Source organism: Narcine bancroftii, chromosome 2 (assembly GCF_036971445.1).
Source record: "Narcine bancroftii isolate sNarBan1 chromosome 2, sNarBan1.hap1, whole genome shotgun sequence".
Lineage (NCBI taxonomy): Eukaryota > Metazoa > Chordata > Chondrichthyes > Torpediniformes > Narcinidae > Narcine > Narcine bancroftii.
Window position 1 is genome coordinate 255,525,779 of NC_091470.1, and position 21,936 is coordinate 255,547,714.

At 41.0% G+C, this 21,936-nt stretch overlaps 2 protein-coding genes across 7 annotated transcripts in view; one reads left to right on the top strand and one right to left on the bottom strand.

The window, feature by feature from the left end:
• sqlea (squalene epoxidase a) overlaps window positions 1-3,361 on the bottom strand; it is a 28,091-nt gene extending 24,730 nt beyond the window's left edge. Inside the window, exons 1-2 of one of the 4 annotated variants that reach the window (XM_069920902.1) lie at window positions 3,030-3,361; window positions 2,329-2,796 (exon numbers count right to left, since the gene is read on the bottom strand). In XM_069920902.1, the coding sequence (XP_069777003.1) occupies window positions 2,329-2,601 (273 nt within the window). In that variant the 5' untranslated portion in view covers window positions 2,602-2,796; window positions 3,030-3,361. The remainder of the gene's footprint in view (window positions 1-2,328; window positions 2,797-3,029) is intronic. The other 3 variants (XM_069920900.1, XM_069920901.1, XM_069920899.1) reach the window with 3 other exon arrangements.
• washc5 (WASH complex subunit 5) overlaps window positions 2,771-21,936 on the top strand; it is a 73,485-nt gene continuing 54,319 nt past the window's right edge. The window contains exons 1-6 of one of the 3 annotated variants that reach the window (XM_069920898.1): window positions 2,771-3,578; window positions 10,891-11,036; window positions 11,366-11,450; window positions 12,056-12,156; window positions 15,540-15,732; window positions 17,537-17,689. In XM_069920898.1, coding sequence (XP_069776999.1) covers window positions 3,540-3,578; window positions 10,891-11,036; window positions 11,366-11,450; window positions 12,056-12,156; window positions 15,540-15,732; window positions 17,537-17,689 — 717 coding nt within the window. In that variant the 5' untranslated portion in view covers window positions 2,771-3,539. Of the gene's footprint in view, window positions 3,579-8,378; window positions 8,936-10,890; window positions 11,037-11,365; window positions 11,451-12,055; window positions 12,157-15,539; window positions 15,733-17,536; window positions 17,690-21,936 lie in introns of those variants that run through there. The other 2 variants (XR_011352142.1, XM_069920896.1) reach the window with 2 other exon arrangements.

Sequence of the window (21,936 nt, forward strand, 5' to 3'; positions counted from 1 at the left end):
AATAGAGGTATTAAAGGACTCAAAACACATGGATTAAGTACAAGAAACATCATTGAGGAATAAAATCAATCAAGATCTTTATCAATGGTAGAACAAGTCTGAAGAGCCAAATGACCTACACCTGCCCTATTCCATATGGGCTGATGTAGTTGCCTATGTCAGTACCTGAGAATATAATGCATTAAAAAGCGACAATGATGCAAGGTTTGAAATCAAAATTTTCATTACACTTTGCAAAAGCACAGGTAACACCCCCCTCCCCCCACGAAGCACCTTCATCAGGAAATAAAAGGTATATGAAGTGTAATGATGGCCATTGTATGGTTGAACCAATGGCAGCTTCTGTAGCTAACATCCCCCAAAACAAGAATATTAATGTAAGCAGCATAATGGTGTGAGTAGTAGAGTTGCTGTATCACAGCTCAAGGAATTTGAATTGGAGTGTTGTCCGTGTAGAGCTCGTATATATTCTCCACAGCTGTGGGTTTCCTCCACATTGGTGGGCTGTGCAATTCTGGGACTATGTAACTGATTCTGCTTTAGAGGGTTTTGCTTGTCCGATAGCTCAACAGTTTTTTCAAAATCCTGTCACATCACTTGGACAAGGGCATACATAATGTTGACTGGGCATTTCTCTCCATGACCCATTGAGTCCTTCCAGCTTCTGTTTGTTCACACAAGATTCCAGCATCTAAAGTTCTTGTTCCTAAAGTCTGTCTATTTATCCTGTTCCTCAAATATATGCACCTATCAAACCTCTTCTCAGCCTCATTCCCTCTAGGAAAACAGAATCAGCCTATCCAATCTCCCCTGGTAACCCAATCTCTTCAATCCAGGCAACATCCTTGCAAATCTTTACTGCACCCTCTCTATCTTAAATCACATCCTTTCTTGAGTGTGGTGATAAAAAAGGACATAATACTCCAAGAGTGACCTAACCAAAGTTTTGTACAGTATAACAAAAACTTTCCAACTCTTATGGCACATGTTCTCCCTGTGACTGCATGGGTTTCCTCAAATCCCAAAGCCACATGGGTTGGTAGGTTAATGAACATTGCCCCTAGTTTGTAAGTGAGTAGTGGAATTTGGGGGAATTGATGAGCATGTGGAAAAGATTATAACAAATTGGGATTAATGCAGGATCTTTGCAAGTGGATAGTTGATTGTTGGTGTGATCTCAGAGGGCCATAGGGCCTATTTTCATGCTATATCTTTCTCCAAGTATAACATCAGAAATTTGAATCTCATCTCCATAGCAAATCTGGAATCCATTACCTTCAGAGTGCAAGAACCATAGAGCATGGAAACAGGCCAACTCATCCATATGACCAAATTGCCAAACTGAGCTAGTTCCATTTGCCCATGCTTGGCCCATAGTCCTTCTAACCCTTTCCCACAGAGTCACTGTTCAGTTATTTTTTATTAAATGTTTGTTTGTGCCCACCTCTACCACTTCCTCTGGCAGCTCATTCCATACATGCAACAACCTGTGTGTGGAAAAAGTGTCTCTCAGATTCCTTTTAAATATCTCCCCTTCCATTTTAAATCTAGACATTAATGTTAGACTATCCCACCTTGGGGAACAATTATTCACCTTATCTATTTCCTAATGATTTTGTGCATCTCCATCAGGTCATCCCTCAGTCTCCAACTCCCAAGCTTTAAAAGCCCCATTCTCTCCTAACAACTCAAATAAAACATGCTACACACAACCAGAGTCAAAATTCAGCTGTGGCTATGTAATCTGTTTGATAAATTAACTTGTGTCCAAGTTAAATATCACCTCAAAGTCTTTTCAACCAAACTAATCTCACAGCTGTAAACTCCAAAAATTACAATTATTGACATTTATATACACAAGTTTGGGATTTTTTTTGCTGGTTACCAGCTCTACTTTAGATAGAGAAAAGTTTTGATGAATCATCTCCCAAAACATCTGCATCTTTAAACAAAATATTTCAGAATATTCAGAAAAAATTCACAAATCACCAAGCATTCATTTACTCCCATTCCTTATTTTGTTTTAAATAAATTTTAAACTCCATTATTTCAAAATATTCTTCAATTTGTCAATTGTTCAAGGCAAATTTCCCAGAAGGGAGAATTCAAATGAATCACCCAACAAGTAACAATGCATCTTTTCACCTGTCAATCTCAGTCAAGGTTTATTAAACTAACAATTATTTTCTGAAGAAAATAAACATGATTTTTAAAAAAATGACAGTATTGTGATTTAGTTGTAAAGCTTCACAAATCTAGTTGTGGATTTACCAGAACAAAGGAGAGGTCATTATGATTATTGCCCCTGAAATGTCCCCATCTGCTTACCTGCTGTTCACCGCTGCTGGAGTCAGTGGTTCCACTAAAGAAAGAGTTTGCCAGGGGCAGGGATGAGAGGACCTGGCAGACAAAGCCCGGGTTGGAAGGCTTTTTTCGCCCGTTCCGCTGCCCATATCGATAACGATAGGACAGTACTAACCCCAAGGAGAAAAAGACCAGGAGCGCCCCAAGCACCTCTTTGTTAGCATAGCTCACATTCAGCAGGTCATCACATTTCTTATAGACATAAGTAAAAGTGGCAATTCCTAGGAAAGTCCACATTTGTTTTTTTTAAAGTAAACTTTATCCCCCACCCCCCAATGCAATTGCAGCAGAAAAATGTTCCTCGCAACGCTCAAGCTATGCACGTGATTTAACAGTCACATCACTTCATTCAGATCTTGCACAAAAAGATTTCTTGTGATTTTTTTTCCAGCCAAATAACCTTCAATCAGCTCGTCTTCGTTCGATCAGTCACTGTGTCAAAGAGAAAGGAAAATTATGATATTAGACAGAGGTGTCATTTGAAATCCAGCCCAAGTAACTTCTGCAGGATGTTTCAGCTCATGCTACTTTAACATTTCCCCCATCTTTAGATACTTTTGTACTGACAACACCAGCAGTGCGAGTATAACTTTTTAAACATAATTAAAGCTTCAGCGTAACTAACAGAATGATGCACCAGAGGAAAAACACTCGACCCATCTGACCTGTGCAAGGATGTTGAAAAGAGTCCTTTAAAAGCAAAAATCATGAACCTTCAATCAATCCGGTGGCGAGAAGCTACACTGATACCCAACACGATGGCCAACTTCCTCTATCACTCACCACACCGCCGGCTGCTATTTAATGAGATGCAAATCAACCCGTTGAGTGACAGACTCGAAGAACCGGTCTGTCCACGCCTCCCACTGCGCGATGGGCCAATTGTGGTGCAGCGTGACGGTGAGCCGAGCTCACGCTATCTGGAGATTGTCCAATCGGAATGGACGGAAGGGATAACGGCTTCTCCCGTCTCCTAGCATGATGTGACGTCACAAAGAGGCAGCGGTATCATCATCAACAATAGCATCAGCAGCAATTCATTCATCCAGTCAGTGAGTGACGAGGAAGTCGTCGGAATTACTCGTTCCAGAGCAGCACTCCCCAGACCAGAGGGAAAGGTGGCTGAGGTTCTGGTGCATTGCGGAGGGCAGGAATCCAAGACTGTAGCGGGGAAAATGGAATACAATGCAAATGGACGCTTGCAAAAGATGAGGGTGAAATTGATACTTCGTAGCAAATGTGTTTAATTAATATTGAAGGGGGATTAGAACACTTGATACTGCAGGTCAGATAATATTCATTGGATGTAACAGTAGTATGCCACTCACTGGATGCAACAATAAAGGGTGGCATTCATTGTGCAGGTGAAGTTTTGTCTTCATGGGCTGCCAAGGGCAGGGAAGATGACAAACAGAGCAGAAGTGGAATGTATTCTGAGGAGAGATCATCATGCTGGGTGTTTGGAGGGATACACTTGCCTCAAAATCAAAACTGGCTTCACCACTATGCAATTATACAAACTTACTCATTCTTGCCAGCTCATTGCAATATAGGCCATCATAACTTGACCTGAAGTTATTAAATATATTTACATATAAACACAACCATTTGTGAACAAACACAGTGAGATCTGTTTTGCCATATTTTCCAGGCAAAATGGGAGGATGGGACTTTCTGTTTGCAGGAGAGAGAGTCACTAGGGGGGTGGGGGGAACAAAATGACTTGTCTATAAATTTTTTGTTCAGTATTTCAGCAGAAATTGATTATTGTTTTATTAAAAATACCCCTGTAGTTAGTTATAAGAACAAAAACATTTTTTGTAAGCCCAGCTTACATGTATCAATATACAAGGCGAAAACATTATACATTGGAAGGCCACAGTCAGTACAAATTGGTCCATGGCTAATCTTGGGATAAAAAATGACATTGAGGTTATTTAATTGTCCGCTTCAGTCCTTTATACCAGAAGGATGGATAGAGTGGGAGGTTAAGAACAGAGTTTGCCACAGGAATTTAAGACAAGGGGACAGTCTTCATGACATTTGGATTGAGGAAATGCATGCTTATCTTATTCATTTCAAATAAGGAGTAAGAAATATTTCCGGTCATGTTGCGAAGGCGAGTAAAAAAAAAAAATCACCACAGAGGAAACAGCCTTGGTAAACACCATGGCCAAAGTGCAGAACAGGAAGGGAAGCCATTGCAAGTGTATACTTGCCTGTGTAGATGAGAATGAAACCAGTCATTAAGGTACCACTCGGGCTGGCAACAATGGAGAGCATTTGGAAAAGGCATCATCACCACACCAAAAGCTTAAACAATTTGAGAAGCACATTATTTTCAAGAAATCAAATCCAGAGTCATCCAAAACCAATTTCATCAACAGCTGATTTGTCTTGCCATGGTTTCAATCATATTGCACCAGCCTGTATTATAAGACAACGATGGGAATTTTGGACCGGTGGCCTTTAGAAAGTAAAATGTTCTGTGCACATCAGATGCTGCCTGACCCATAACATTGCTAACACATTTCTGTTTTTCAACATCTGCTGTATGACTCTATAAGGATAATTTGACAACATTTTAGTGCATATGTGAGGTTGTATGAAAGTGTTGATCAGCATTTGCATGCTTTTTTCTTTATTAGTATGAATACCATCAACTAAATTGAAACATTTTTCATTCAGTAATAAAATATTGCTTGATTTTTTGAATATTAAATTAGAATGCCGTCTCTCTTGTTTATAAGATCATAAAACATTGGAGCAGAAATAGGCCATCCAGCCCTTTGAGTCTACCCCACCATTCAATCATGAGCTTATGCATTTTCCTACTCAGCCCCATTATTAAACCTTCTCTCTATAACTTTTGATGCCCTGGATAATCAAAAACCTTCACAATTGCCTGTGACAACAAATTCAACAGATTTATAGGTAAAGGTTCCATTATTGTCACGAAATACTACATTGAGAAAGTAACACACATGAAATTCTTTAACTTTTGTCTACTGTAACGCAGACGGAGTTGTCATTTTGTTCAGTGCCCCTCACAGAAACCTACAGCACCTGGTGTTCCTAGAAGGTCTCCCCTCCAAGATGATCAGTCCTGAGCCTGCTTAGCTTCCGAGATCAGACAACCTCAGGTGTATTCAGGCTATCAGGTGCAGTACCACACTTTGACTGAAGAAATTCCTCCGCATTTCTGTTATAAGCGGCACCCTTCAATCCTGAAATTGTGCTCTCTCGACCTATACTCTCCCACTATGGGAAACAACCTTTCTACATCTACTCTGTCCATAGCTTTCAGCATTCAAAATGTTTCATTGAGATCCCCCCCCCCCCCTTATTCTCCTAAATTCCAATGAATACTGGCCAAGAGGTGTCAAACGCTCCTCATGTGATGCCTTTTATTCCCAGAATCATCCTTTTGGTCAGAGAATGAGAGGAATAGAGTGGCTATTGAAGGGAAGGCTTACATATAGATTACACATTTCTCATCCTTTTCAACCCTTTGCAGGCAACAAGTACTAATGAAGTTCGTGTAACACAACAATACGATTGCCAATGCGCTTATGGGACACACTCATGTAGCCAGAAACACAACATGAAAATAAAAAAAAATTCTGATGCTGAAAAGTTGAAACACTCAAGCTTCTGTAGAAATAGACTTAACATTTCAGATTGAAAAATCTGTCAGTTATGAAGGGTATTCAAATTGAAACCATGAAGTCTGCTTCACTTGTCTTGGACACCTCTTGATCTGTCAGTGCCCTCAACATGTTATGTTGTTCTAGGGATTAATATTGGCTATTACAGAGTGGATAACTCCCTCACACTTCTTTTAAGAAGATCATTGGATATTTAATGTTCACAGCACCTCAGTTTAAAACCTCACCCCCGGACATCATGCCTCTGATAGGGCAATATTCATTATTGCACTTAGACCATCGAGTGGAATTCTAGTGCTCAGGCTTATGGAGCACTCAACAGCAACGGAACCCCCCTAGCCTTATTATAATTTTTGTAAATTACAAGAGACCGAGATAAAAGGAATGAAAATCGGCAAAACTCTGGTAAAATAAAATGTTTGTAAATTATAAGAGGCATTGATATGTAGATAGTTGGAATTTTTACTGGAGGTCTTAATTCAAGCTGAGGAGGGAAAGTTTAAAGAGGAGCAGTGCATGTTTTTTTCATAGAGAGGGGTAGGTGCCTGGAGTGGACCGCCAAGAGTGATGGAGTGATGCTAAGAAAGTTTGTAGATAGATGCTTGAATATGCAGGGAATATAAGGAGATATATCATGTACAAACAACAGTTTTAATTTAACTTCATCTTCAGTATAGACATCGTGGGCCAAAGGGCCTGTTCCTGTGCTGTACTGCTCTAAAGCTAAATACTTGAAAACGGGGCAAGGGGTCAGCATAAGGAAGGAGATTGAAAACTTGGTTGAATGGTGCAACATCAATAACCTCACACTCAATGTCACCAAAACTAAGGAGCTGATTGTTTACTTTAGCAAGAGAAAACGAGAAGTGTATGATCCAGTGATCATTAGGAGGTTAGAAGTGGAGAGCACGTGCAAATTTAAGTTCTTGGGAGTCATTATCTCAGAGGATCTTGCCTGGACCAAACACACATCAGGCGTTGTGAAGAAAGCACGTCAGTGACTCTACTTCCTCAGGAGTTTGCGGAGGTTTGGTATGACATCAGGAACCCCGGCACATTTCTACAGATGTGTGGTGGAAAGTGTGCTGACCGGATGCACGACGGTCTGGTTTGGGGACGCAAATGCGCCTGAGCATAAAAGCCCTACACAGCCCCAGGACATCATCGCAGGCAAAACCCTCCCCTCTATCGAGAACATCTACAGGAAACGCTGCCGTTGGAGAGGAGCAGCAATCATCAAGGATCCACGTTTCTGGAAAGAGGTATAGGTAACTTTGACTTTGGCTTGGCTTCGCGGACGAAGATTTATGGAAGGGTAATGACCACGTCAGCTGCAGGCTCGTTTGTGGCTGACAAGTCCGATGCGGGACAGGCAGACACGGATGCAGCGGTTGCAAGGGAAAATGGGTGGGTTGGGGTTGGGTGTTGGGTTTTTCCTCCTTTGTCTTTTGTCAGTGAGGTGGGCTCTGCGGTCTTCTTCCAAGGAGGTTGCTGCCCGCCGAACTGTGAGGCGCCAAGATGCACGGTTGGAGGCGATATCAGCCCACTGGCGGTGGTCAATGTGGCAGGGACCAAGAGATTTCTTTAGGCAGTCCTTGTACCTCTTCTTTGATGCACCTCTGTCTCGTTGGCCAGTGGAGAGCTCGCCATAGAACACGATCTTGGGAAGGCGACGGTCCTCCATTCTGGAGACGTGCCCCACCCAGCGCAGTTGGATCTTCAGCAGCGTGGACTCGATGCTGTCGGCCTCGGCCATCTCGAGCACTTCGACGTTGGTGATGAAGTCGCTCCAATGAATGTTGAGGATGGAGCGGAGACAACGCTGGCGAAAGCGATCTAGGAGCCGTAGGTGATGCCGGTAGAGGACCCATGATTTGGAGCCGAACAGGAGGGTGGGTAGGACAAGACTAACTCCATCAGGTTCGGGAGCAGCTGCTACCCTTCCACCATCAGACTCCTCCACAATAAATTCCATCAGGGACTCTTCCTTTTGCACTGTATTGATTTTTCCCTCTCTAAATTGGTTTACATTTCTTTATTTACATCGCTACAGTTTTTTTTCTACTTGCCAATAAATGATAATTCTGCCTTGCCCTCCGGATAAAAGAATATCGGAGTTGGAGGCATGTGCTGAAATTAGAAATCTGGACTTTTCGAATAATTGAGTTGCGAAGAACATTCTATTAAAGAAAATCAGCTTTAAATTTGGTATACTTTGAGGGAGGTGAACTTTGTTTTTGGAAGAGTACACCAAAGTTGGCCATTCATTCTGTCAAGTCGTTACATTCAGCTTGCTTTTAGTCTCGCGGACTTTGAGTGAGCGATCCAGATGCAGGAGCTCGGTCCGCTTCTGGGTCACATGCTTCGTCGGCAGGAAGGAGTCAGATGATCAACATGGAAGGGCGACTGTGAGCTGTGCACCCAGCGTTGCAAGATCAGCACAAGGAACCCATGCATCATTTCTCTTCGCCTGCAGTGTGAGCCAGGGATGTGAGGGGAGGAGGGGACGGTGAGCGCCACCCGCGGGGTTCTCCTGCCGCGGCAGACAGAGCGACCTTGCTCCTGGAACAGTGAGTGGCCAGAGGAGGAAGGAGCTTCGCACCCAGGCTGGGTGCAATAAATCCAGCAGGATCGGACTTGGGGGAGGGGAGGGGGTGCCAGGCGGCCGTCTGCCCCTTGTTTGCATTTGCCCCTTGTTTGCATTTGCCCCTTGAACCATGGTGGACTTCCTGGCCGAGAACAACCTCTGTGGACAGGCCATTCTGCGGATCGTGTCCCGGGGGAACGCCATCATTGCAGAACTTTTGAGGCTGTCCGAGTTCATCCCGAGCGTGTTCCGACTCCGAGACAAAGCCGAGCAGCAGAAGTATGGAGACATCATCTGTGACTTTAGTTACTTTAAGGTGAGAGTTTGGGGGGGGGGGCCTGATGTGCGGAAAAAGAACCATGTCAGCCTTGTCTGCGCTGCATTGGGGTCGCGGGCTTGTTTATTCCTGCAGCGACATTTGCTCGGAGGGTCTTGTCCATTTCAGCCGTCGCAAATCTTCAGTGACTTCCCCATCATCCAACCTTTGTATCATCCACAAACTTACTGACCCATCCCTCTACTTCTTCATCCAGGAACCTTGCAAATGTGAATGGGGAACAGAGCAAAAGCCTTTTGTGCAGGGTGCACTTCCTGTCGGTGAATTGCTTCCTGTTGTCATTTCCAGAAATGTTGAGCAATGTAAATTGCAACCTCCTTCCTTCCCTTTCAGCTCAGGTCTCTCATTGTCGGTGGCCGCTGTTGGCTCTGGCGATCGAATGGAGCAATGGACTGCCTCGTTGAATGTCAAACCCTTTGATGGCAAAACTTGCACTTGTATCGCACCTTTCATCTCATGATACTTATTGGATACTTATTGGGACATTACAGCACAGACAAGGCCCTTCAGCCCATGATATGATGCTGGCTTATATATACCTACCAAAAAAAGACCCTCCCTAACTCTTAATCCTTCATTTTTCTTTCATCCACGTGGCTGTCTAAGAGTCTCTTAAATGCCCCTAATGTTCCAGCCTCCACCATCACCCCATGCAATGCATTCCAAGCACCCAATGCAAACAAACTCTTATCCCTGATGTGTCTCTGAAATTTTCCTCCCTTCACTTTGTTCAGATGGCCTCCAGTGTTTGCTACTCCTGCCCTGGGAAACCAGTGCTGGCTGTCTACCTTATCTATGCTTCTCATAATCTTGCAGACCTCTATTAATTAGTCACCTCTCATTCTTCTTCGCTCTAAAGAGAAAAGCCCGAGCTCTGCTAACCTAGGCTCATAAGACTTATTTTGCAAGCCAGGGAACATCTCCTTTGCATCATCTCTAGAGCTTCCACATCCTTCCTATAATGAGAACTGGACACAATATTCTCAATGTGGTATCACCACACTCATATAGAGCTACAACTCCTGAACTTAAATCCCCCAACTAATAAAGCACAGGAAACCATAGGCCTTCTTAATTATCCTTGAGAGATCTATGGATGTGGATCCTTTGTTTTTCCACTCTGTTAAGTATCCTACCATTAACCATGTACTCTGCCTTCAAGTTTGATCTTCTAAAATGCATCTCTTCACACTTATCTGATTGAACTCCATCTTTCACCTTTCTGCCCAACTCTGCATCATGTCTCTATCCTATTATAACCTATGACAACACTATCCATAACACTTCCAACCTTTGTATCTTCCACAAACTTACTGACCCATCCCTCTACTTCTTCATCCAGGTCATTTATAAAAATCACAAGCAGGGTCCCAGGACAGATCGCTGAAGACCTCCACTAGTCACTGACTTTCCATTCACTACTGCTCTCTGCTTTCCACAGTCGAAGCTAATTCTGTATCCATATAGCCAAAGTGGCATGGATCCCATGCCTGTAGAAATGCTGTGCTGCAAGTGTACATAAATAGCACTATTGTGTCATGATCACTTGTTCTTATCATGTGGAATAACTGATGTTGACTTGAAACAAACAGGAACCCCTGTGTTTTGTTTGAGTGTCATGTGATCTGTGCCCACCTTCAGGACTTTCCAAGATCATAAGACTGTAGCATATAAATCCTAGTTCCTGCTACTAATACTACTGCTGTGATTTAATTTGTTAATAAGAAGTGGCTGACTCTTCCTCAACTTGGAAATTACATTTAGTAAACAACAGAAAGATTGAAATGTAGATGCAGTTGGAAAAAGCCTGTTCTATTCCTGTCAACTGATTAAAAACAATTTAATCAGAATTGGTACTCATGGTAAACTCTTGTGGGTTTTTTTTTTAAAAGGAAAGACTACTAGTTTAATGATCTAGTTAATCTTATTTTAAGGGTCCCGAGGAATATGAAGGCAAGTTGGATTCTAAACCAGAGCTTCAGGATTTAGACGAGGAATTTCGTGAAAATCACATTGAAATATTGACAAGATTTTATCTTGCTTTTGAAAGTGTTCACAAATATGTATTTGATTTGAACAGGTAAAGTATATTATTTTTATTTACAAAATTGAATTTTAATTGGGGAATAATGGTTGGATATTTGTCATTGATTATGGCACAGATGAAAGATTTGTTTACTGTTTGGAAATGTAACCAACATTTAACTGTGTTTGATTTATATTGGCACATTATCTTGTTCACTGAAAGATATTGTACAATGTGTGGCACCAGTACAAGACAAACTATATTGTAGATGAGAAACTAAAGAAGAGTTAATAGCTCGAGCTGTTCAACAGCTAGCTCAGCTTTACTTGTTACAGTGACATGTAAACAGTGTTGAATTACACCTCTCTATGGGATTATTTCAGATTTCTTGAGGATCTTAATGAAGGTGTCCACATTCAGCAGACCCTTGAAACAGTACTGCTAAATGAAGATGGAAAACAACTTCTTGTAAGCTGCTACAACATATAGAATATATTCAAAGCTGTCAGAATGTGTTTGGAGAGAAGCAGAAAGTTGGATAGAACAAATTGCACTTGTTGAGGCTTATGAAAACAAATCCTACAGTCCACACTGACTATTAACCTCCTGTTTGCATGACTTCTATTTTTATTCTCCCCACATTTCTATTAATTTCCTCAGGATTTGGCCTCTTGTCTTCACTGTAGGAGCTATTTGAAGACGTCAATTATCCTACCAACCTACATATCTTCAGGAGGCGCCCCATATGGTCACAGGCAGAATGTGCAAACTCCACGTAGGGAGTTTCTAATTGATCCAGGGTCAGTGAGACAATAGTTCTGCTCTCTGTGTCACTGTGCCATCCAGCTCTATCACCATTCTATTATGTTAAATGCAAATAGCTGCTGCTGTAGTGAATCAACCTGCAGATCAACTGGCAGCAAGTTCCCCAATAGTTCTCCAGTTGTGATGTTGCCAGAAGTTTGTCTTGTTATACAAACCTATAAGTAAACCTAATGAGCTATGATAAAGATGTCATAATTTGATTTTTTGAAAATGATTCTTGGCTGACTATTTCTGTTGTCATTGTTCAGTGTGAAGCCCTGTATTTGTATGGAGTCATGCTCCTTGTGATTGACCAGAAAATTGAAGGAGAGCTGAGAGAGAGGATGCTAGTTTCCTATTACAGATACAGGTACTGTACACCTAATGAAGAAGTATGACAAGGTTTTGTCATTTCATGCTTTAATTGCATACAATGCAACTTATTGACATTGTTCTGTGGCAAAGTCATATCAAAATGGCAACATGAACTGAGGGAGAGCTCAAAGTCTGATTAATATCTGAGTTCAATACTGTCTTTGAACCACTCAAAGCATTATTCTAAGGAAAAAAAAATTTTTAAAAAACTGTCATTGCTCCTCCTTTCCTAGTAATTTGGGTGGGTAATTCCGCATCGTTGGTCATGATTCTGTTGGTTGCTGTACGATTATGGTTTACTCATGATCAGAGTTAGAATTTCTCACCTGGTTACAGTGGTAACAAAGATTGGTTTCTGGAACAATCACTCTTTGTGAGCTCTTGACTTACCAAGATTAAAAATATTCTCATTTTCCACCTTGCCCTTTCCCCTCCCCCCACCCCCTGCCTTCCCATCAACAATGTCAATGAGATTCATGAGCGCTTAAACTCATTTGGGAAAGCATTGCCTAACTACTTTATAGAACTCCGTGTGACACCATGAAAATTATCCTGTCAATCGTGGTACTTGCTCATTATGCCTATTCTCTGTTTCTTGCCACCTAGTGATTTTCCTAATACAGACAGGGATTCACCTTATTCCATGAGCTCTGACTTGATCTAACAGTCTCGCACGAAGGATTCTGTAAAGCACGAGAAGTTAGCAGCCCGGCATTTAGAGCTGCTACCTGACAGCTCCAGTGATCTGCGCTTAATCCAAATCGCATTGAGTTTTGCATGGGTTCCCTCTGTAATCCAAATTCCTTCCACATCCCAAAGTTGGTAGGGTTACTGGCTATTGCATTTTTCTCATTGTGAGCAGGTGATGGGAGAAAGGGGTGGGGAGGAGCTGGTGAGAAGAGTTGATGGGGAATGCGAGAGATCAAACTGAATTTTTGCCCATTGTGCTAATGAAGACATAGTGGGCAAAAGGGCTTTTTTTTCCTATGCTGCGTGGCTCCAAGACTTATTTAAAGATCACTGGCAACCACTTTAATCATTTCTTTAAAACTAAATTAACAAGGCTCAATTGGGCCAGAGCTACTCTTTACAAATCCTTCTGGTACATTCCAAGCATTAACTAATGGTCTCAAGGTAGATGCTTGAAAGAGATGCACCAAAATGATCCAATCCAAGGGATCATAAACAAAGTTTGTAATCTCTCTGTTATAATTTAGCTGCTTAATCTTGGTTCTGTTAGTATCATGTAATAAATAAAATTTGTCATTGGTTGCTTGCAGTATAGGCACACAAAGAGGCGTCACTCTGTAGAGACCCCTCCCTGGTGTTTATTCTCGGCGAGTGAATGCTTTCCTGCTTTGGTGCCCTTCACCAGTCTGCTGATCCCCCCACAATCCTCGGGATCTGCTTTCCCATATGTTTAACAAACTCCACAGGTGCCCTCCTATAGGCCTTTTAAATCGATATTCTGACTGGGCAGTAGGACCCTGGGGTGGATGATCGCTTGGATCATTATAGTGAGCATATAATGCATCTCTTTCAAGGCATCTACCTTGAGACCATTAGTTAATGCTTGGAATGTGCCAGAAGGATTTGTAAAGAGTAGCCCTGGCCCAATTGAGCCTTGTTAATTTAGTTTTAAACAAATGATTAAAGTCATTGTCAGTGATCTTTAAATAAGTCTTGGAGCCACGCAGCATAGGAAAAAAAGCCCTTTTGCCCACTATGTCTTCATTAGCACAATGGGCAAAAATTCAGTTTGATCTCTCTCATTCCCCATCAACTCTTCTCGCCAGCTCCTCCCCACCCCTTTCTCCCATCACCTACTCACAATAGGGAAAAATGCAATAGCCAGTTACCCTACCACCTTTGGGATGTGGAAGGAATTTGGATTACAGAGGGAACCCATGCAAAACTCCATGCGGTTTAGATTAAGCCCAGATCACTGGAGCTGTCAGGCAGCAGCTCTAAATGCCGGGCCACTAACTTCTTGTGCTTTACAGAATCCTTTGTGTGAAGACTGTTGGATCAAGTTGGAGGTCATGGAATTGAAGGTGAATCTCTGTCTGTATTAGGAAAATCACAAGGTGGCAAGAAAAAGAGAATAGGCATAATGAGCAAGTACCACGATTGACAGGATCATTTTCATGGTGTCACACGGAGTTCTGTAAAGTAGTTATTCCCAAATGAATTGGATGGCAAACTGAAAGTGAGATAGCATTGGCAGCGGTGATGATGGAGGAGGAAAATTTCAAGAGCTATTAATGTGGTCAAAAATTTGGAAGATGAATTTTTTAAAATGTTGGTAGTTATATGATGATCATATTGATTTTTTTTAAGCAATAATAATGCTGAAAAGATTGAGCAGTGGAGGAAGTTTGAACAGTCACTATTCAAAGATATGTTGGGTTTTGCATACAGCAATAAAAATTTGATATCTATCACTTGTTCAAAGGCTTGAATGCAATGTCTACCTTAGATAGTTGGTTAACTGGAGTACAAATGAGTGAAGGTTGACCAATAATAGTACCAGTTAGTAAATGGGAAATGGTTGAGTGTTTTTACTTGTGAAGAGATCATTCGCCCTGAAGGTTTCAACTAGCTTGATACAAGGATTTTAGAGTTGTCAGCATGTGTGGTTGACAATCATGTTTCTGATACTTTTGCAGCCCTTTCTTAATTCACGTGGATCTGAAACTTGATATGTGCAATTATTTTTTAATTACCTTTCCAACCTCATAAAGGAATTTAGAGAGAGAAGTTTATTTGAGATGCAGTTGAGAAGAGATTTGCTATAAAGTTAGTGAGAGTACATCTTATTCAAGCATTTCCACATGATATCACAAACACTCCCAATTTTAACTAAAGATTAAATTTTAATTAATATTAAATTTTAATTAATTTATTGCTAATAATTCCTATACTTTTAATTCATGAATGTGTTATCAGTGAAATAATTTTGGGTTTCTTATTTTTTTCTCTCCTGCAATCAGTGATTGAAATCAAAGTCGTCACCTTTATTTATCGTTCACAACAAAGACGATATAGTGTTTCTCCAGGACTACAGAGCATATTTACATAAGTAAAGTTAAAATATTAAGACATACAATAAAAGCCAACCGTACACTATCCACATATGTTCTGGGAATTCAAGAGCCTGATGGCTTGGGGGAAAAAAAACTGTTCCCCAATCTGCACACAAGGGCTTGAGTGCTACTGTACCTCCTACCAGAAGGCAGAAGGGAGAACAGTTTACATGAGGGGCGTGTGAGGCCTTCACAATGTTTATTGCTTTCCATGTGCATCGTTTGTTGTAGATGTCTGTCATGTAAGGAAGAGAGTCCCCAAAGTGACTGATGACTGTATACTCTCTTTTAGTGCAGCACGTTCATCTTCTGACTCAAATTTGGACGATATTTGCAAGCTGTTGCGTAGCACAGGGTATTCCTCCATGTCGGGCTCAAAAAAGCCTCCAAATTACCCAGAGAACTATTTCCAAAGGGTGCCAATTAGCAAGGCATTCATCTCAATGGTGGTTGGCCGATTACGCTCGGATGACATTTATAATCAGGTTAGTGATGCACATCTTTGAACTACTCATTTAAATAAAAACATGGTGAGATCTGAAGGATATGTTAACTTTTTTTTTAAAAAAAAGCATCTGCAGACATTTCACCAAAATAGAGGTAGGCAAAACCTTGTTCGACTTTACAGTTAAGCACTGAACAAAATATTGTGATACTGGAAATGAGGAAAAATTAAATAAAATGCTAGAAGTACTGCAAGTCAGTCAGTATCAGTGGAGAATGAAACATTTTAGGAAATTGACCTACCCCTGCCTTTCCTCCCATCATGTCTTTTGTATCTCAACATTTATTTCTATGTGGAAATTTTATTGATCTTGATGAAACTTCATTGACCTGAATTGTCAGTTGTGGTTTTACTTTCACTGTAGATGCTTTCTAAATTGAGTACTTGTAGCAGATTCTTTTAAATTTTTTAAAAATGTAGCCATTCAGCACGGTAATGGGCCCTTTTGGCCTATGAGCCCATGCCATGTAATTACACCCAATTAACCTACAAACCCCAGAATGTTTTGAACAGTGGGAAGGAACCAAAGACCCCAGATAAAACCAATACAGACACGGTGAGACCCGGACCCGATCGCTGGCGCTGTAACAGCGTTATGCTAACTGTGCAGCTCATTTCTATTTTAATTTATTTCAAAAGAAATTATGGGTAAACATTTGAACGCTGATATTACCTGGACGAGCTGCCAAACAAAGCAATAGAAGCAAGTACAGATTTCAGATTTATTGTCAGAGTATGTAGATGACATCACATGCAACCCTGAGATAATTTTTCCTGTGGGCGAGGCAGAATTATTACTTATTGGCAGTGCAAAAAAAACGGACTCAACATACACATATAAACAAGCTCTGCAATACAGAGAGAGAGAAAAAAAAATCAATAAAAGTGAAAAGGAATCTTTAAATAAGTACCTGATTGGGTTTGTTTTTGAGAAGTCTGATGGTGGAGGGGTAGCTGCTATTCCTGAACCTGGTGGTGCATGTCTTCTGGCATCTCTTCCTCTTTCCTGATGGTAGCAGCGAGAACAGCATGTGCTGGGTGGTGTTGATCCTAAATGATGGCTGCTATTCTCTGACAGCAACATTCCCTGTAGATGTTCTCAATGGTGGGGAGGGTTTTACTCGTGAAGTCCTGGGCTGTGCCCACTACCTTTTGTAGGGCTTTATGCTCAGTGGTATTGGTGTTCCCATACCAGACCTTGATGTAGCCGGTCTGCACAGTTTCCACCACACATCTACTGAAATTTGCCAGGGTTTCTGATGTCATGCCATACCTCTGCAAACACCTGAGAAAGTAGAGGCACTGATGTGCTTTCTACATGATATCATTAGTGTGTTGGGTCCATCCAGGAAAGATCCTTTGAGAAAGTGACTCCCAAGAATGTTGCTCACCAACTCCACCTCTGATCCCCCAATGATCACTGAATTGTACACCTCTGGTTTTCTCTTCCTGAAATCAACAATCAGCTCCTTGGTTTTGGAGACATTGAGTGCAAAGTTGTTGTTCCAACTTTAACAGATGTATAGATATGAAGGGCTTAGAATGATAATGGCGCAAATGCAGGCAAATGGGAGTAGCTCAGAATGCCAATCTGGACAGCATGGCCGAAAGGCCAGTTTTGAGCTGTGTTACTCTGAGTCTTTAAATGTAAAAGCTCCTAAAACCATATTGATATGTGATTATGACTTGCAGATAAACAAATCAATTCTTGATTTTAAGCCATTAATCTTGCACATTTTCCTTTCCTTGAGCTTAGTGAATGTAATCAATTATTTTCTTCTTAGGTTTCAGCTTATCCGCAGCCAGAACATCGTAGCACAGCTCTGGCTACTCAAGCTGCGATGCTGTATGTCATCCTCTACTTCGAACCATCAACTCTTCATACACAGCAAGCCAAGATGAGAGAGATTGTGGATAAATACTTTCCAGATAACTGGGTAAGATGACGTGAGCTGCATGGTTTGCACCAATTCACTTAAAGATAGGGTTGGCATGATGAATGGGCCACTGTTTCGTCGCCAGCTGTCTGTAAATAGTTTATACATTCTCCCCGTGTGTGTTTGAGTTTTCCTCGAGTGCTCTGGTTTCCTCCCACTCTCCAGGATTGTAGGTTAACTTGGGTGTAATTAGGGAGCAAGGATGTAAATGGCTGGAATCAGCTTCTACCATTCTGTAAATAATAATATTTTAAAAAGTATATAGATGAGATTGAAATGTTTTTCTATTGCTAAGTTCTTTTTTTTACACTCGGAGAACTGTACATATTTGTTACCATTTGTAGTATTTATTATCTATTTTTAATCCAATTAAGTGTACCATTGTAGTTTAAAGTTTTTGACATTTTTTTGTGATATGCTTCTGCTCAGTAAGTAAGTATTTTGGTGCAAATATACATTGTACAATGTACATGAACATATATTCCTTATTATCAATTGTTATCATTTCATCGAAGAAATCTACAGAAGTCATTTGTATAGACAGAGTTCAAAGACTAAATATTAAAATGGTATAACATCAGCGTTAGCCTATCTTGTACATTTCAAAGCTTATTTTAATGGGCAGATTTTAGTTCATGCTCTTAATTAGTTCTTCAAAAGCATGGACAACACTAATGCAATCCTTTGCTTTGAAACCTACCGAACATTGAAAGGTCTGGAGAGAGTGGACATGGAGAAGATGTTTCCAGTAGTGAGAGAATCTAGGACCAGAGGGTACCTCAGAATAAAAGAACATCCCTTTTGGAACAGTGATGAGGAGAAAATTCTTCATCCAGTGGGTTATGAATCTGAGGAATTCATTGCTACAGATTTCTGTGGAGACCAAGTCATTGGGGGAATTTAAAGCTGAAGTTGATAGGTTCCAGATGAGTAAGGGTGTCAAAAGTTAAGTTCTCAGTGGTTGAGAGAGAAAAATACATCAGCCATGATTTGAATGGCAGAGCAGTCTCAATGAGCCCAATGGCCTAATTCTGCTCCAGTGTCTTATTGTCTTTGAATATTTTATGTAATCTCAAGCTGTCTATGTGCCTTGAATTTTTGAAATGTGATTTGTAATGTGACTAAATTATTAAATATAATACATTTGGTGCAAAAGAGAGGAGACCTAAGTATAGCGATGGCGATGGATGGCCTTAGATGCTGAAATAAGGGAACAGCTGTCATCATGGGAGACTTTAATTTGCATATAGATTGGACTAGTCAAATTGGTAAAAATACTGAGGAGGAGGAATTCCTTGAATGTTTACGGGACGGTTATCTAGACCAATATGTCGAGGAACCAACTTGGGAGCAGGCCATTTTAGATTGGGTATTATGCAATGATAAGGGGCTAATCAGCAATCTTGTTGTACGAGGCCCTTTGGGTAGGAGTGATCACAATATGATCGAATTCACACTCGACATGGAGAGTGAAGAAATTAAAACCGAGACTAAGGTCCTGAATTTAAATAAAGGGAATTATGATGGTATGAGATGGGAGTTGAGTAAGATTGATTGGGTACTGTTTATGGGGGAGTTGACTGTGGATAGACAATGGAAAGCATTCACAGATCTAATGGAGAAATTGCAAAAATCGTTTATACCGGTTTGGCATAAAAATAAACCAAAAAAAGGTGACTCAACCGTGGATAACAAGGGAAATTAGAGACAGCATTGGGTCCAAAGAGAGAGCATATCAATTGGCCAAAAAAAAGTACCGCAACCGAAGACTGGGAGCAGTTCAAGATGCAGCAAAGGAGGACAAAGGGATTAATCAAGAGAGCAAAAATAAATTACGAAAGTAAGCTTGCGGCAAATATAAAAACCGACTGCAAAAGCTTTTATAAATATGTCAAGAGGAAAAGATTGGTGAAATCCAGAGTAGGTCCTTTGCAGTCGGAATCAGGGGAATATATAATGGGGAATAAGGAAATGGCAGACCAATTAAATTCTTACTTTAGTTCTGTTTTTACAAGAGAGGATACAAATAACCTCCCAAGGATGTTGGGAAACATAGAGACTAATGCAAGGGAGGAACTGAAAGAAATCAGTATCTCTAAGGACATGGTCTTGGGGAAATTGATGGGATTGAAGGCAGATAAATCTCAAGGGCCTGATAATCTACATCCTAGGGTACTCAAGGAAGTGGCCATTCAGATAGCAGATGCTTTAAGAATTTTTTTCCAGAACTCGATAGATTTAGGATCAGTACCCATGGATTGGAGGGTAGTTAATGTTACCCCACTATTTAAAAAGGGGGGTAGAGAAAAAGCGGGGAATTATCGGCCGGTGAGCCTTACATCAGTAGTGGGCAAAATGATGGAATCCATTATTAAGGATGTAATAGCGGAGCATATGACAAGCAGAGAAGGGATCGGACGGAGTCGACATGGATTTACAAAAGGTAAATCGTGCTTGACAAATCTATTGGAATTCTTTGAGGTGGTGACAGGTAAAATAGATGGGGGAGAGCCAGTGGATGTGGTGTACCTGGACTTCCAAAAGGCCTTCAATAAGGTCCCGCATAAACGACTGGCTTCCAAAATCAAGGCTCATGGGATTGGGGGCAAAGTATTGATGTGGATTGAGAACTGGCTGGCAGGTAGAAGACAGAGAGTTGGGATAAATGGCTCGTTTTCTGAGTGGCAGGCGGTGTCCAGTGGGGTGCCACAGGGATCTGTACTGGGACCCCAGCTGTTCACAATTTACATTAATGATCTGGATGAGGGGATTGGATGTAATATCTCCAAATTTGCAGATGACACTAAGCTAGGAGGGGTTGTGTGCATGGAAGAGGGGGTCAGGATGCTCCAGTGTGATTTGGATAAATTGAGGGACTGGGCAGATACATGGCAAATGCACTACAATGTGGATAAATATGAGGTTATCCACTTTGGTAATAGAAACCGGAGGGCAGATTACTATTTGAATGGCAATAGATTAAGAGATGGGGAAGTGCAGAGAGACCTAGGGGTACTTGTACATCAGTCTCTGAAGGCGAGCATGCAGGTACAGCAGGCGGTTAAAAAGGCAAATGGTATGTTGGCCTTCATGTCAAGAGGGTTTGAGTATAGGAACAAGGATACCTTACTGCAGCTGTACAGGGCCTTGGTGAGACCCCACCTGGAGTATTGTGTGCAGTTTTGGTCACCTTATCTAAGGAAGGATGTTCTTGCAATGGAGGGAGTGCAGAGGCGATTCACCAGGCTGATACCTGGAATGGCAGGAATGACTTATGAGGAAAGATTGCGCAAATTGGGATTGTACTCGCTGGAGTTTAGAAGACTGAGAGGGGATCTCATAGAGACCTATAAAATTCTGGCAGGACTGGACAGAATGGATGCAGATGGGATGTTTCCAATGATGGGAAAATCCAGAACCTGGGGCCATGGTTTGAGGATAATAGGCAAACCATTTAGGACCGAGATGAGGAGGAATTTCTTTACCCAGAGGGTGGTGAATCTGTGGAATTCATTGTCACAGAGGGCAGTAGAGGCAGGTTCATTAAATATATGTAAGAGGGAATTCGATATATTTCTTCAGTATAAGGATATTAAAGGTTACGGAGAGAAGGCGGGGACGGGGTACTGAACTTTAAGATCAGCCATGATCTCGTTGAATGGCGGAGCAGGCTCGAAGGGTCGAATGACCTACTCCTGCTCCTATCTTCTATGTTTCTATGTTTGATAGGTTAGAAGGGATCTTCAATTTAAAGTACTTGATAAATTTGGATTGGGACCAATATTTGCAAATTGGATTAAACAGAAGCAAAGGTTGTAACGAATGGAGAAATGTCCACATCTTTTCAATTAATTAGATCTAATAGACAAGGATATCCATTATCTCCACCTTCATTCATTTTAGCAATAGAACCATTAGCAGAATTGGTTTGGTCTGACCCTGAAATTAAAGGTTTTTAGAGTTGGTAGAGAGGAGTACAAGATTAATTTGTTTGCAGATGATGTAATAATTTATTTGACGGAATCAGAAAATTAATTGTGTAAATTATATTTGAGATTAAAAGAATATGGAATAGTATCTGAATAGAATGTAAATTGGGATAAAAGTGAGATTATGCCACTTACTGGAGATGATTATAGTCAGTGTAAAAGAGATTCTCAATTTAAATGGCTGTTGCATGGCATAAAATATTTAGGGATATGAGTAGATAATAATTTAAATAATACATAAGCTGAATTATACCCTGT